Source organism: Schistosoma mansoni, chromosome 6 (genome assembly GCF_000237925.1).
Source record: "Schistosoma mansoni strain Puerto Rico chromosome 6, complete genome".
NCBI lineage: Eukaryota > Metazoa > Platyhelminthes > Trematoda > Strigeidida > Schistosomatidae > Schistosoma > Schistosoma mansoni.
In genome coordinates, this window is record NC_031500.1 from 3,334,889 (window position 1) to 3,350,762 (window position 15,874).

At 35.9% G+C, this 15,874-nt stretch overlaps 1 protein-coding gene across 1 annotated transcript in view; it reads right to left on the reverse strand.

The window, feature by feature from the left end:
• Nucleotides 1-669: 669 nt before the first annotated feature.
• Nucleotides 670-15,874, reverse strand: part of Smp_123250 (hypothetical protein) — a gene marked incomplete at its 3' end in the record, with an annotated part of 23,335 nt that continues 8,130 nt past the window's right edge. Inside the window, exons 2-6 of the mRNA XM_018797979.1 lie at nt 10,259-10,354; nt 6,788-6,835; nt 5,728-5,853; nt 3,139-3,629; nt 670-1,428 (exon numbers count right to left, since the gene is read on the reverse strand). Coding sequence (XP_018652966.1) covers nt 670-1,428; nt 3,139-3,629; nt 5,728-5,853; nt 6,788-6,835; nt 10,259-10,354 — 1,520 coding nt within the window. The remainder of the gene's footprint in view (nt 1,429-3,138; nt 3,630-5,727; nt 5,854-6,787; nt 6,836-10,258; nt 10,355-15,874) is intronic.

Genomic DNA, 15,874 nt, shown 5'->3' on the forward strand with positions numbered 1-15,874 from the left:
AAGAGAAGGCCCGAAATATGGAAAGAACGCCTTACTTCAAAGTTGATTTATGTACAGAAAATCGAGGATGTTTATAGCATTCTGGGTGGCCTTGGGCTTCTGGAAATTTCTGGAACCCCTAGCAGGATAAATAATCATCCAGTCAGATATGCGATACGTGACTATTTACTTTCTAGATGTTTCTGAGATACTTCTATTTAATGTTGATTGGGTAAAATGCTTCCCAGCGTTTTCAGGGCTACTCTGGACGTTTTTTGAGGAATATCTTGCGTCATCCCAACAAAAACTAATAGATTTGCAACCTCGGAAATCACAAAACGTTATTCTTTAATGATGAAAAAGACTTGTCATGATTGTACATTCGATGTCCAAGTTGGCCGACGGGGTATCATGTTATTACTATCTGCTAAGTTCAAAGAGAGTTGTATGCTATAAGTGTACACCCCTCTCTTTTATTAGATCACTGATTAAAATGTTTAACCTTCAACCGCTAGGTCAAACATTTGAACTCCACCCCAATTACCTACTTCGCTTTAGACAATAGGGTAGTATCACTAGTTCTCACACTTAAAGTATTGACTCGAATCCTAATACACTAACCTGTATCTGATAAATGAACCAAAGATGTTTAACAAACGAAATAAAAATCTTATTTTCATAAATGAATATTTATTTTCTGATATCTACCAACTTACCAGACCAAGGTTTACTACAAATTTTACATCTAATTCCTTTGAAATCATTTACTTGACTAGTGGCAACCAAATTTACTGAATGCATACAATTCATGCACAAAGCATGTAAATAACGGCATTGCCTAGTAGATGAATGATTCGTTGAAAACCTAGATGGTATACTATTATTGCTATTATTACTACCAGCACCTTGACTTGAGCCCCCACCCCCAAGAGCTCCAGTATTAATCATATTATGCTGTGTTGAATTTAATTGTTGCCTAGGTCCAAGACAACCAGGCGGTGGTGAGATAATCTTTAATGGAGCTAAAAGTTTTAAAGCTATTTCATTTATAGACTGATAATCATTTGTCGATGACACTAAATAGTTACCGATACTGCTGTTATCATTGTTATTAGTAGTAGTAGTATTGTGTGCGCGATGAGTTTGTTGTTGTTGTTGTTGAACAGATTGGTTCTGTATACCATTCGTATGCCAAGTAACTCGTAGGCCACCACCCTTACGATGACCTTCATTAGAACGATGACATAATGGACTGATGAAAAAGATACCATCTATCACAGGAAAATGATCATAAATTGGCAGAATTTCTTGACATGCTAAACAGTAAACTTCAGAAACTCGATGATTTGTTAACTGGGCTAACAGAAATGCACGTGTATCTTCATTTCCTGTACAACTATCATCATCCATTTGAATGAAATAAGCATTTTGTTTATGATTTGGTAAATTCTAAAATGAAGGTATTTTGCAAAATATCAGATTAGTATAATTAGAGAAACAATAATGTAACTAATGAAAAGCGTGTAGTATTTTCCTTAGAATTATGATGTAAGTTATAAGCAAAGATGGTTAGCGGCTAGCAGTGGAATTCAGGACGCAAGTTTCATCCTATTTGGGACTTGTCAGCTGGATGTACTTGCATCTCAGAGTTGAAGTTCACTCTGGGATTCGAACTCAGTGCCGTTCGCTTCAAACGCCATCGCGTTATCCACATAGCCATCAGGACTGTGTATTGTGACAAATATGGTGCACTTTTTATAAGGAAGGAAACTGATTTAATCTATATTTTACAAAAGAACATTTTTATGACTTTGATTCATTCATTTATTGAAAAGACTATGTACACTATTACCGCTTTTCAAATTCGACCTACTCATTTTATTTAGCATCTAATACATTTACATGTCTGAAGCTTTCTTGTTACTCAATCACTATATGCAAACATTGGTTAATACTCAATGACCGATCAGATTAAGTATCTCAATGGTACAAGAGAACATAACTCAGTGAAAACGTCTCTGACTGATTCAACTTTATCTTTCATGAAGACTCAAAATACACCTTGAGTATGAGTATTAACTACCACGAATCCCAAGTAAAACAAACGGGGTTCCTGTTAAACGGCTACAATCATTTAACATTAATTTTTTATTGTCATAAAAACTAAGGTAAATTTGTTTGGTCTTCTAGCGGGTTCGTTTCAACACTAACTAGAGAAATCATTACATCAAGATTTTACTAGGATGAAGTGATACTGTGATGTGGGTTACTTATATGCATATAAGTAGTATATAATCATGGTCGGGCATTGAATGTATTACAGTAGAAGATCGATAACAAATAACGGTATAAAAATGCATGTACAATGAAATTTGAGATGATGAACTGATATTTGCAGAAAGAATGGTCAAGATTGATAGTTTGCAAACTAACTGTTTACTTCATGGTTGTCTGTAATTTTGTGCTCAAATACATTCTGTTGTCTCCACCCGTGTTCCTGTTCACTACAATACTAACTAAATAGGACTTCTACCCTTTGAACACCAAAGTTTTCGATTTGAATGGGGTTTTTTTAAATCAAAGCAATTGGAGAACATACTGTTGAACTTGTAGCTTAACGTCACAGATTAACAACCTTTGAAAGCCAGGAAGTCCAAGAGGTTCCAATGAATTTATTCACAATTTTTTAACCCATCGTTAGTTTACTCACGTTATTATCTGCTTTATTTCAATTAGACTCAGTGAAATAACCATCATGTTTATGGAGAGTACTTACTTCTAACTGACATCAGTTAGGGGATGCCAATGGAGTCCAGATGAAATTCATCAATATCAACAGCAAGATGGTCATTAACTAATCATGGTGGATGACAGTTACCTTATATCTCGAATTAATTGAATTTAAAAATCTTCCCACCACCACCGCCACAAGATCTAAAAGTCCCGGGAATAATATTTTCCACAGTAATGAATATACACCGCTAAAAAAATCTCAAAATGAACAAAATAATTCTTCAGTACTTCCAGATCTTCAGTAGTAGTATCTTAACTTCTATCAGTCCATAATCAATACCGTAACCAAATAAAACTACTCTCTATAAAACAAAAATGCTTCTCAATCAAATTCAATCATTTCATCAATAATACAATACAACTAACCATGAATACATTGAAATCATGCCTTTGTAGAAATATATTTCCTTTAGTATTAACAACCTTCTTCATTTTCGTTTCAACATTATTGTTACCATGCCAATGAGTCATTCTCGATTTACTAATTGAATCATTTGACCATGTAGTATTCGACTTAACATTATGATGATAAGCAGTATTTGTATTCGTAGTAGAAGTAGTCGTCGTCGTCGTATTAGTAGTACATCCAATAGTTGAAGAGCTGATATTTCCAGTACCATCAGATGTAGAGTGATGACGTCGACTACCAATTGCTGAAAGAGGTCTATTCATAAGATTAATGTTACCAATACTGTTATTGTTGTCATTGTTGTTAGTAGTATTGTTATTCACAGTAGTATCTAAACTTCTGTCAAAAAGATCATCCAAGTTCACAGTTGATGAATAACTCTTTCTTGTTGTTGGCGTAGATGAATCAATTGAATACTTGGTAACGTCATTTAACACAGCTGCATCATCTTTGTATAATTGAAATTTCGGGATAAAATGATGTTATTTAATTAGAAGGGATTTTGTGGAGATTTAGTATTTTCATAGTAGAAAGCATGAGCCAATTGGAGCTAGACCACCAAGAAAAACCTGGAAGCACTGGACATCCGTTTCATCCTATTGTGGGACTCCTCAGCAGTGTGCATCAACGACTTCGCCGTCCAGTGCTTCCAGGTTTTCCTTGGTGGTCTAGCTTCAATTGACTCATGCCTTCAACTATGTTATTTAATTGACGAAAAGATAGATACAACAATTTAAAAAAAACACCTTAAGTCCCATTCAAGATTCACCAATTGTATATGCCAGTAGTCTTTTAAACCCTGTACTCAATCATCTTTTAAAATCTAACGAAACTACTGGTTAGACCACTAACATTGCTCATTGCAACATCTGCAGCTTGGATTTCACTAAAAGTTATCAATAAATATGTTACTAATAGCTTAAAAATTTCCATTTTATTCAAGTGCTCACTAGTGACTAGCTTCATGATGAATTTCCTACAGTTCTAGTGAGAAGTCGTGATCAATGGAGTCCAATCCGTGTCCGATAGCGTGAGACAGTTATCCACCTCAAACAATGGATGGAGGGTTGTGCAAGGTCATGGATCGATTGAAGTTACACATCAACACTGTTAGATACTATTTCAGGGGTGTAGAGTTTTAGTGTTCGCACGCAAGACCGAATTTCCTGGGTTTGAGTCCCACATGTGGCATCGTGGATGCGCTCTGCTAAGGAATGCCACACTAGAACGAAACAGTCTTCTAATGCTTTCATTTTTTTCAGTGGTGATCTAGCTTAGATCAACTCATGAATTCAATTATTACAACATTTCATTTATCTTGGAAGTTTTTCAACTTTGATCGGTTGGTAAGTAATGAAATCCTGACACAGTTACAAACCATTCTCCCCAAAATCTAGGACTAAATGTTTGTCTACCTTATGAAACGGAGAATTATCAAACAAAAGTTCTTTCCGTAATGTTATATGCCTGTAAAGCTGCATTTTCGAAGATAGGTCGCTAGGTGATACCAATCATATGCTCCAGCTTAAATTGACATAGATGAACATGATAAAGAAAGCCAAATTTTAATTTTAAAAAAAGAAATATGACATATTAAGGAACTTCGACAGATCACATGCTGTCACAGAGCTATATGGTAGGTAAGAAATCCAAGTGTTGGAGGACTATTGTCAACTGACGTATTATTCACTTAATCAAGGTCATCGACCACACACCTCCTTGCCTTGACAAATCCAGTTATATATTTACGCTTATGAGTTGTGTACATTATTATTATTATTTAATCTTTGGGAACAGAACTTCCCACACAATCATCATACGTTTCTGTCTTTTCATAGGTAGTTAGTGAACTGTTAATGGATGTGTATTATTGATGGCAAATCGATTGATGAAGTAGTGAAACTTCATCAGTTGAGATGGCTGGGACACGTGTTACGTATGCCCAACCACTGACTGCCTCGACGTGCAATGTTTTATGGTGTAGGAGTAGGTTGGAAGAAACATGGGGGCGACCAAACCAAAACGTGGCACAAATCCATGAAGTCACTGACAAGTGGACTGAGCCATGTTGGTAAGTGTAGACTACCTGGTTGGGATCTGCGAGATGATAGCAACCGATGGTTAGAGATCTTGAATGACATGGCTCAAAATCGTTTGCAATGGTGAAGGTGCATCCTTTCTATGTGTTCTCTCAAATTCTAATCTTCTGAATTCTTCATGTCCCTATCCTTTTTCTCTTTCCAAATTTATTTCACTGTATTATACTCATTGCATAACATCTTCAAACCCTAATCTTTCCGATTACTGCTTATACTCTTACTACTTCTACCACTATGGGATTTGAATCAACAACTGGATCTCTGTGCTAATGTGGTATGGCAACTCGAACTGATGTACATACGTATGAAGTTCTACGTTGTGACTGACTGACTGACTGTGTATTATTGACTGAATCAGACAACAAAATATACTACTCATAACGATCATAACAAAGAATTGAATATATACAGAATAAATAAAACTATCATAAAATAATAAATATCTACTTGGTAATTTTATTGGATTATTTATAGTTGCCCCTTTGATTAATGCTCTTGGTATTGATTGACCTGTTTGAATATTTGTCATTCCCCATGGTATAGAATTCTCTTCATTCGCTTTCATAAGATCATCTCCTTTCATTGAAAACATAAATTGATCATATGAATTATCACTACAACGGCGACTAGGATCAACAGTATGTTCACCGGTTGATAAACCACTATGATATCCACTACTCATACTACTTGATGTATTACTGGTTGAAAATTTAGTAGGATCATTCGTATCACGACTTAATGAAAATCGTCTGTAAATAGAAGAAAAGTGACAAACATTACAGTTTCAATTAGAATTCATTCAATATACACTGTAGGTCAATTTCTTCTTATATTGATTTAATTTCGGGTATCGATGGTTATTTCATCAAAATTGATTAATCACTGGGTAGTGATCAATGTCATGCGTGTCCAAACCTTCTTAGTGCTGATCGAATGATATTGATCAAGTTGCCATGTGGCCACTAGTCTAGGTGGCTCGACAATGGTAACGTCTCTGACTGTGAAGCTGGATGACACGGGATCTAATCCGTCAGGGAGCACTAATTCGCCCAAGATTATAGGTACACCTTGCTGGCGAATGCCAAGTAACACGAAACCCGGGTCCAGGGTTTCCTGTTGACTACCTCCAACCACCATCTTATGGATATTTCATCTTAGAATGAGATTCATCAGCAGTGTTGAATCTAGGAACTTCAAATTTCCAGATAGGTGGATTACTTCTAGATTACTGAGCTGTGACCTGATGTTAAGCATTATCGAATCTAATCAATTCACAAGATATCACTTCTGAAGATTCGCATACTAGAACAAAACACCTATCCAATACCTTTTTATTTTAACGACATATTACGAAGTGATTTTAAATAAAGACTAGCCCCTGATAACCACCGTGTATGAGATCGTTGTGATCGACCCAGTGAGGACCCGCTACAGCAGCAAAAACCATTGAACATGAAACCTATAGCACATTGGAACTATAGTTAATTTCTTGTATCTATTTGTACACTTGTAAAATGATTGGATGGTGTAGATGATAATGTTTGTGGTGTCTGACCTGTAAAGATTAACCAGTAAAACAGGGAATCTCCTTATTCTTATGATTACGAAATTAAACAAACTTCAAAGTAATTTTATAGTTGAAGGCATGAGTCAATTGAAGCTAGACCACCAAGGAAAACCTGGAAGCACTGGATGACCGTGGTCTCACTTCAATTGACTCATGCTTTCAACTATGAAAATACTGAAATCTACACAAAACCCCTTCTGATTACAAGATTACTGTTTTCTCTCCTAAAAAAATATTCACTTCTAACAGCTGCTTTCTGATTGGTTAAGAACTGACTGTAAAGTCATCGCGGTTGTTTGAAGTTCAGCTTTACTCTGTACTTATTGTACTCTCATCAATAAATAATGTTACCGAACTTCCTTTTAATTAAAAAGAAAAACAAGATAGTCGGAATCAGGAATTGTACGTATGTCATAAGTGTGTTTAGTTCTCTATTAGGCGGCCTGTTTAAGCATCTGGGCTACCTGTTCCTGTCATCTAGATATTTCAACAAGTTATCTAATTTCGTCTGTTTTAATACATCATTATGGCTAATAATCGCACAACCGATTCAGGTGCGTTTCTGAAAAGTGTAAGACCTTTCGCTGTAAAGGTTACAGAAGGCCTAATCAGAGATATCGTGGTTGCTGGCAATATGCAGCGAGAAGAATGTACATTATCCAGATGTCGATTAACTGGGCTGCTAACTTCTAACTGGCGATTACTCAATATTTATCGTCAGGAAAGACGAAGAAGTAAGAAACGGAAATTTGTTGAAGTACTTTGTGCTGAGAATTCTATATTGTACCAAAAATATAATATTGAATAAAGCTAATAATAATGATAATAATAATAAATATAAGTTGTAGGTGTGTGTGTGCGTTTGTGTTTGTGAACAGTTTCACAATATCCACGTGAAGTCATACACATAAATCCACACGTGGAATCGTCAACATCAAGAAATGCATATGAAATCAACAATTTAAAATAGATCTTATTGTTTTCATTATAGGATAGTTAGATCATATGATCTCAATACAATGGCTAATGAGTTCATTCAATTGATTGATCTAATTCATGACAAATTATGAATAAATGGAAAATAACTAGTACATGGATAAACATCAAATAAAATTCATGAAATCTAGGTTACATAAATCTTATTTCATTTTATTGCTAGGCCTCTATTTCATATTTGATTACGTCATTATAAATAGTCCTGGAAGTCTTAGAAATCTAGGATATGAAGCCGACTAGCCTGGTGTGTCGATAGAAAAATTGGATTCATCTCTTGTCTAGAATTAGAATGGAAGGCATATATTCAATGTTTCTCATGATTTTCATTGAAACCTATTATGGAATCTATGAAACTTACTATCTTTAAAACATTATTTTCATAAATAGATCTCAAGATTTGATCTATTTCCTGAGTGCTTTCTAGAATTTTAGTAGTTGAATTCATGAGTCTATGTAAGCTAGACCACCATTGAAAACCTGGAAGCACCGGACAACCAATTCGCCCTATTATGGCACTCCTCAATAGTGCGCATCCACGATACTGCACACCGGAATCGAACCCAGGACCTTCGGTTTCGCGTGCCAACACAACCTTTACACCACTGAACCGGTACCCAACAGTGTTAATGTCTAACTTCAATCAATCCATGACCTTGCGCGACCCTTGATCCATTGTCTAAAGTAGGTACCTGTTTCTACCCAACACGGATTGGACTCTACTGGTCACGGGTCGTGCTAGATCATGGATCAACTGAATTTATACATTAACACTGTCAGGTACCGGTTCAGTGATGTAAAGGTTAAGTTTTAGTACGAGAAACCTAATTTCTTGGGCCCGAGTCCCGTATGTGGCATCGTAGATACGCACTGTTGAAGAGTGCCATAATGGGACGAATCAGTTGTCCAGTGCTTTCAGTTCTTAAATGGTGATCTAGCTTACATAGTATCACGAGTTCAACTTTTATAATTATCACAATCTCCACAAACCCCCATTCTGATAAGTTTCTAAGTTTCACGAAGTATATTATTTAGTACAGTTGAAAAGTTTCTTTGAACTGACCTTTGTTCATAAACTCCAAAATGACCATAAAAGAGAATGTCCGAAACTAAATATTATAACCAATAACCTTCTTCAGAGAAAAATGTACTTTTCAAGTGGAATAAGCATTCACATCTCTGACAAAATGATAATGAGGCAAAAAAAAGACTTTAGAAGAATGACAAACTATCTAACTCAGAAACACATCAGTTCTATTTTGTTACCTTAACTGGGTAAAAGACAATATACCTAATTTTACAAGTATCTTTTTCTCAAGATGATTACTTCTATTGTTTATACATTTAATTATGCTACTCCCCTCCCTCTCTCTCTCACTCGCTCACACACACATACAACATTAATATCTATATGTGTATGTATACCCCTACGTAAGTACGCATAAATTGTTTACGGCATAATCATTATCAGATGATCTCATTTTATGACAACAATGTCCTTGAATAAGAATAAATTTGTAAACGAAAAGAGTAAATAAATTTTTATAAATAAAAAATGTGAAAGGAGAGAAAAATAATTTGGTTGGTTACTACAAACTGATAGCTTTGCGTATTTTGATCAGCTGTTGCTCTCCATTCGTCACATTCAACTCTGACTGACTACTCCATAGTAAGAAATGTGATATTAAGTGCTAATCGAATTGCATTGATCAAGTACCAATGTGTCGACCATTCTAAGTGACTTAACATCCTATGCAGTATAGTTTTGATGCTAAGATGTTGAAGATATGTGGTAAAAAGTCTTTTTCGATCAATGTTTATCGCTAATATCTGCCTATCTCTAATGATGAGAGAGCTGATGACTTTCGTGAGATTCGAACCAATAATATTCAACGTCATCAACATTTAGATATCCTTTGACCTAAAAGTCTGATCCACAAGGCAAAGTAGTATCGTAAGGAGATGCAGTTCCATGTTAGCTGGTGACCAACGATTGATTCATACGTCATTTGTTTCCTCAGGATACTGGAGCCCATGTGCACCATTGGTTTGGAATCAGAGTTTTCCAACTCCCCCTCAGAGGCTATATACGCGTGATCATGTGTGAGCATTTCGAGAGCGAGGGCAGCCCCCCCCCTCACTCTCGGCCGTACCAGGGCATTTGGGAGCACACTAATTTATAACTACTTTTCAACCCTAGGAAATGGTTGAAGTCTCTCAAGACCACTTTAGTATAGCTCAAACATCATCCATAAATTATAGTTTCAACTAGTCATTTGTTGAATGATTAAAAAAAGAGAAAAAGAGAGAAAAAAAGAGAAACACCATCGATCATTGCTACAGTTACTCAAGATCATCAATACTATGAAGGTTAAATTCTTTCTTATATTTGTTATCATAATAATAACATTCACTTACCAGTAACATTAGAAGTGGAAGTTACTGTTGAATGAATTGATGATCTATACAACGTATATTGATTACATGCTGGACATTCATAAAGTCGAAATAAACCTTCCATAAATGATTTATGCAAAGGTGAATCATTGAAATTTGATAGAATTGATGTTGATGATGATGGTGATGATGGTGACGAAACGTTTGGTTTTATGGTTGAGGTTGTATCAAATGTTGATGATGTTTGTAATAATGAATTATTGAACGAATTATTTAATAAATGACAATAGAAGTCACAACATGCATCCCAATGTTCTAAACATTTCCTGTGTATTGGACCACCTGTTTAATAATAAAGTAAATACAAAGAAAAGAAGGTGATTATTTCTTCATTCGTTTGGTTCCAGATTATCATATCAGTGATATGTCTTGTATTCGAACTCTCAAGATAATGGTATCTTAGTCGGTTCCTAAATCCATCTCCTAAATTCTCTCACATTTGAGCTACGAATTATTGTAAGAAAAACGGGAGGTAGAAATGGAAGCTTTGCTTCGATGTTAACTGATGTACAGAAAACAAGAGTATGTATAGGATTATGGTAACTTGGAGATTATAGTGTGGTGTGTGCTACTGATGTCGACAGATATAAGTAGTATGTGTTATCAATCGAAAGGGAAATACCTGGAAGCAGAAGGTTAAGAAGATCAAAGAGAAGAGAACAAGAACAGAGAATGATTGGCGTGGAAACGAAGGAATGATGAAGTCTGAGACAATTGATCGACTGATATTTTGCAAATGAAGTATTTACTATATAGTGGTTCTCAGATTTCCCTACGACGTCCTGCAGTTTGTGTGTTCAAATGCATTCGATCGTCCCCACTTATGTTCTCGTTCACTATAATAGATGCTTCTGAAAAAATAACGAACCTTTAGTAACAGAATAAGTGGTTACCCAATCAGTGTGGCATTTTTCTGGGAGTTTCTAGGATATTTTCACTGGACTATGATTGGACGAAACGATTTTCTATTTTTCCTTTGCTTATGGAGACCTTAACGAGGAATGTTCGAGGGATGCCAAAAATAACCTTCAACGACTAGAAGTTCATTATTATCGAGTATAGTACTCGTTGTCATTAAGGAACTCTATCTAACACCCTGTCACTTTCATGAGTTGACCCATTCAGTGATCACTCATCATTAAAATAATCAAAAAAATATTCATTGAAATTTGATATGTATCTATCAGGAGAATCTTTGAAGTAATATTTTTCCTATTTGAGATTCGTTGTCTGAATGCACCTGGATCCTAGTGTTAATGTTCACGCTGAGACTTGAACCTAGGTACTTTTCCTTCAAACGACGAAGTATTATCTAGTGAGTTTAGTAGCCCATCAATATGACCATTAAAGCTAAAACCTAGGTTCATCCACGTGATGAGATTCAGATAAGACGAAACACTTGTCCCAGATTTTATTACAAGTCATCACATAGCTTTATGATGAATATGTCACAAATGACTTGATGGAGTAAAATAACGACGGATTAACTTTGCAATTTGAACCAAGGCTTTTTATGAAAGTCTACTAGAACATCACGTCGTTAAAATGCAGAATTAGTTAGTCTACACAAATCTGAAACGTGAATATTTACTGCGATATCTCCACAATTACAAAAATAGGTGTTTAACTAGACTATCTGTAAACTTGTCTACAAAAATGTTATTATCAGAAGGGGTTTTTGTGGAGATTTAGTATTTTCATAGTAGGCCCTGAGTTCGAATCTCGCGAGGCTAAGTCGTGGATGCGCACTGCTGAGGAGTCCCACAATAGGACGAAACGGTCTTCCAGTGCTTCCAAGTTTTCCCTGGTGGTCTAACTTCAATTGACTCACGCTTTTAACTACAAGATTATTATCGAACGTCAGTTGTTTGGAACTGTCAACTTATTAGGAACCGATTCATTCTTGTCCTTTACTGATCAAGATACATATATGTGATGAAGCTGAGAATTCATGATCTATTGATCACTGAGTAGTGATCGGTATCGTATATATCAAGTGTTTCTTAGTGCTGATCAACATGAAATGTGACCAGTAGTCTCAGTGACTCGACATCTTGTACATTATGTTACAATTCATGGTATTGGTTGAGGATAATCCGTAGGAAACCCTTGATCGATCGACTCCTATCAGCATTAAGAAGTACTTGACATACATGATATTAGTAACTACTCAGTGATCAATCAATTGTAAATATATCTCAATTATACAAGAGGTCAATCTCGGCGCGAATAGCTTAGTGACAATAGCTGTGACTATGAATCTGGGCAACATGGGATGAAATGCTTCAGAGAGAAGCAGTTCCCTAAAGATTACAGGTGACAAGTAGCTCGAAACCTGGGCGGAACAAGGTATCCTGTAGACCTCTTCGAATCACCAGTTTACTAGAAATGTTACTGCATTATTTATTTATTTAAACACATAAGTATTGGTACAAAGGGGTACCAGATATATATGAGCCACACAAATCTCATTTGATTTGTGTGAGAGCTGTGATACTGCCCAGGTGCCCAAATCGAACCAGGTGGTTTTCTTAAGGGACTATGTCCGGAGACTTTGACCTAAAGATCTGATCTACAACGCCGTGGAGCATCGTGAGGAGATGCAGTCTCATAGTGGCCGGTGACCGACGATTGATTCATACACCATTTTTTCCTTCAGGATACTGGAGCCGATGTGCACCATTGGTTTGGAATGAGGGTTTTCCAACTCCCCTAGATGGACACTACACATCCACCAATCCGGTTAAAGCGCCAGACATTCGCTTCACTTCCTCTCAATTTCGTAAACAACACCCCCGCCACGAGTAGGCAGTGAGTAGGACTTCCCTGGTAGAGGCTATATACGTGTGGCCATGTGAGAGCATTTCGAGAGAGAGGGTAGGCCCTCCCTACTCTCGGCCGTACCAGGGCATTTGGGTGCCTAAATGTTACTGTATTCATCCCCTATTCGATTCTTTATCTTAAACAAAGTTAATGACCTTACAATGAAATGAATAAAAGGACAATTTCACCAGGGAAACTAGCATTACCAAAGAAAAAAACACCTAATTGATGAATCATCCTGTTATTCATTCCATAGAATGAATCATTTGTTTGTTTGTTTGTTCTTTTTGGCAATCATTTAAAAGGCTTATTTTCTTAATCCATCTATCCATATATTTAGCCTTTGACCCTTGAACAATATGCTACCTACTTACCAAATTACAAAAATGACCTTGAAAAAAAAACAAAAAAAAATCTACTTTATGTACAATATGTAAACATACACACACATACACACACACATACAATGATTGAATACAAACAAATTAGGCTTAAATCTAGGCTGATTATTGATAGACAAACTAAATATCGCAATTATTCTATTGGTTAATTAAAATTTTATAGACCGGTCATCAATCCAAAAATTACAAAAAAAGAATAGTAAACAGACATGTATGATTCAATTCACTAATTATAGAAAAGAGAGTATATGGCTAAACACATAAGGTACACACACATACACATACATACATACGCACTAGCCGCATACATTATGTCTTAATGACATCATAAACGAAGAGAAGTACATACACGTGACACACATACACACACACATGCACACACCCTAGAAAAAAAAAGTTTACCGGACAAGTTAACAACAAAGAAAATCTTATCGGAAAAAGTCAACAACAACAACTAAAAAAAACTATTTCCACAGTGAAACAAAAAAATAAAACATCAGTTGACCTTAAACTTGTTTTATTTTTAGGGTAAAGGCCATTCATTAACTAATAGAAGTACATAAGTTTTAAATGGGAATATATTTTGGTTTCTATAACTAATATATAGATCGATCTGTACTTTTTTATGATAAAGAGTTACAAGTGTATAATACAAGAAAGAATGGTATGATTATACTTTATAAAAATGAAGGTTTTGTTCCTCAATTAACTAAAGTACGTACAAGTGATCTCAGTATTAAAAAAAGAATAAAAGTGTCACCATTCTCAATCATATGCTCACTAGTGACTGACTTCAAGATATATGTCCTGGAGTTCTAGTTAGAAGCAGTGATCAGTGGAGTTCAACCAAGTCTGTTGTAAGATAACAACTCACTGAAGACAATTGGTGAACGGTTGTTCAAACATCGTGGATTAGTTGAAGTTAGATATTAACACCATCAGATGCCGTCCGGCTCAGTAGTCTATCGGTTAAGTGTTCTGGCGCGAGACTGATAGGTCTTGGGTTCGAGTCTCGTGAGGCGAGATCATGGATGCGCACTGTTGAGGAGTCCCATAATAGGACGAAACGGCAGTCCAGTGCTTTCAGATTTTCCCTGGTGGTCTAGCTTCAATTGACTCATAGTTTCAACTATGAAAATACTAAATCTCCACAAAAAACCCCTTCTGATAATATAAAACTTTATCAGAATGGGGATTTGTGGAGATAGTAGTAAGTTAAATACTTGAATTCACAAGTTAATCTAAGATAAATTCACCATTAAAAATATGAAAGCACTGGACAACCGTTTCGTCTTAGTATGATACTCCTCAGTAGTGCACAGCCATGATTCGGAACACCGGACCCAAGACCTTTGGTTTCGTGTGTGAACACTTAAGTTCTACACCACTGAAACAGTATCCAACATTGTTAATGTATAACTTCAATCAACCCATGACCTTGAACAACGATACACAGTATGGAAGAAATATAGTTAAATAGTTTATATTGTAAGTTTTAACAGCATTAAAGTGACTTGTCTTCAATCTTGTCATAATTTGATTGTTCAGATAATATAATGTGTAGTCACTCCGCCTGCAGCTCCTCCGGGGTTACTGCCGATCCCAAACCCGCATAAAGAAGGAGGGTTGAGCATGGGGTTAGCGACCCAATCCCGTAGAAAACCAACGCGCTAAAAAATCGCTAACTAGAAAAATTTTTCAAACCATTTAAACTCTGCCCTGGGAGTTGAAAGAATAATTATGACACCTTATGATGAAAGCCGAGTTCCTTCAGAAGTCATGAGGCCGATGCAACTTCTAACAACCAGAGCAACAATTTTTATAGTACATGGGACGTCCAGACAATGTGGGAGACCGGAAGAGTCTTCCAAATCGCTTGCTGCAGTCACTGGTAATAAGTTATTTTACTGATGATAGGCACGTCAAAAACCATAACAACAAAATTTTTCGACACTTTGTCACATCGAGGGAAGTTATTCATTATCAGTATAGGATTGTGGAAATCGGTGAATTTTATCCAAATCACGAACCGATACAACCACGACTACCATTGAAAAACACTGGACAGTTGTTCTATCTAATTATGAGAAAATCTACCTACTTACTAGGGTCAAAAGGGGGCTTATATATTAGTGTAAGGAATTGGGCTTACAACTATGAGTTAGGAGTTAGGATTTACATCACTAACAGACATCAACTATAATGTAAAAGTACAATTTAACCATATGGATGAATGAATTTCACACCAAAACCAAAGATTTTCCATCTTTAGTTTCATTAGTTTGTCCATAAATTATAGTTTCACCAAAAGAAAATTTTATTTTTATTTTTATTTAAACACATAAATATTGGT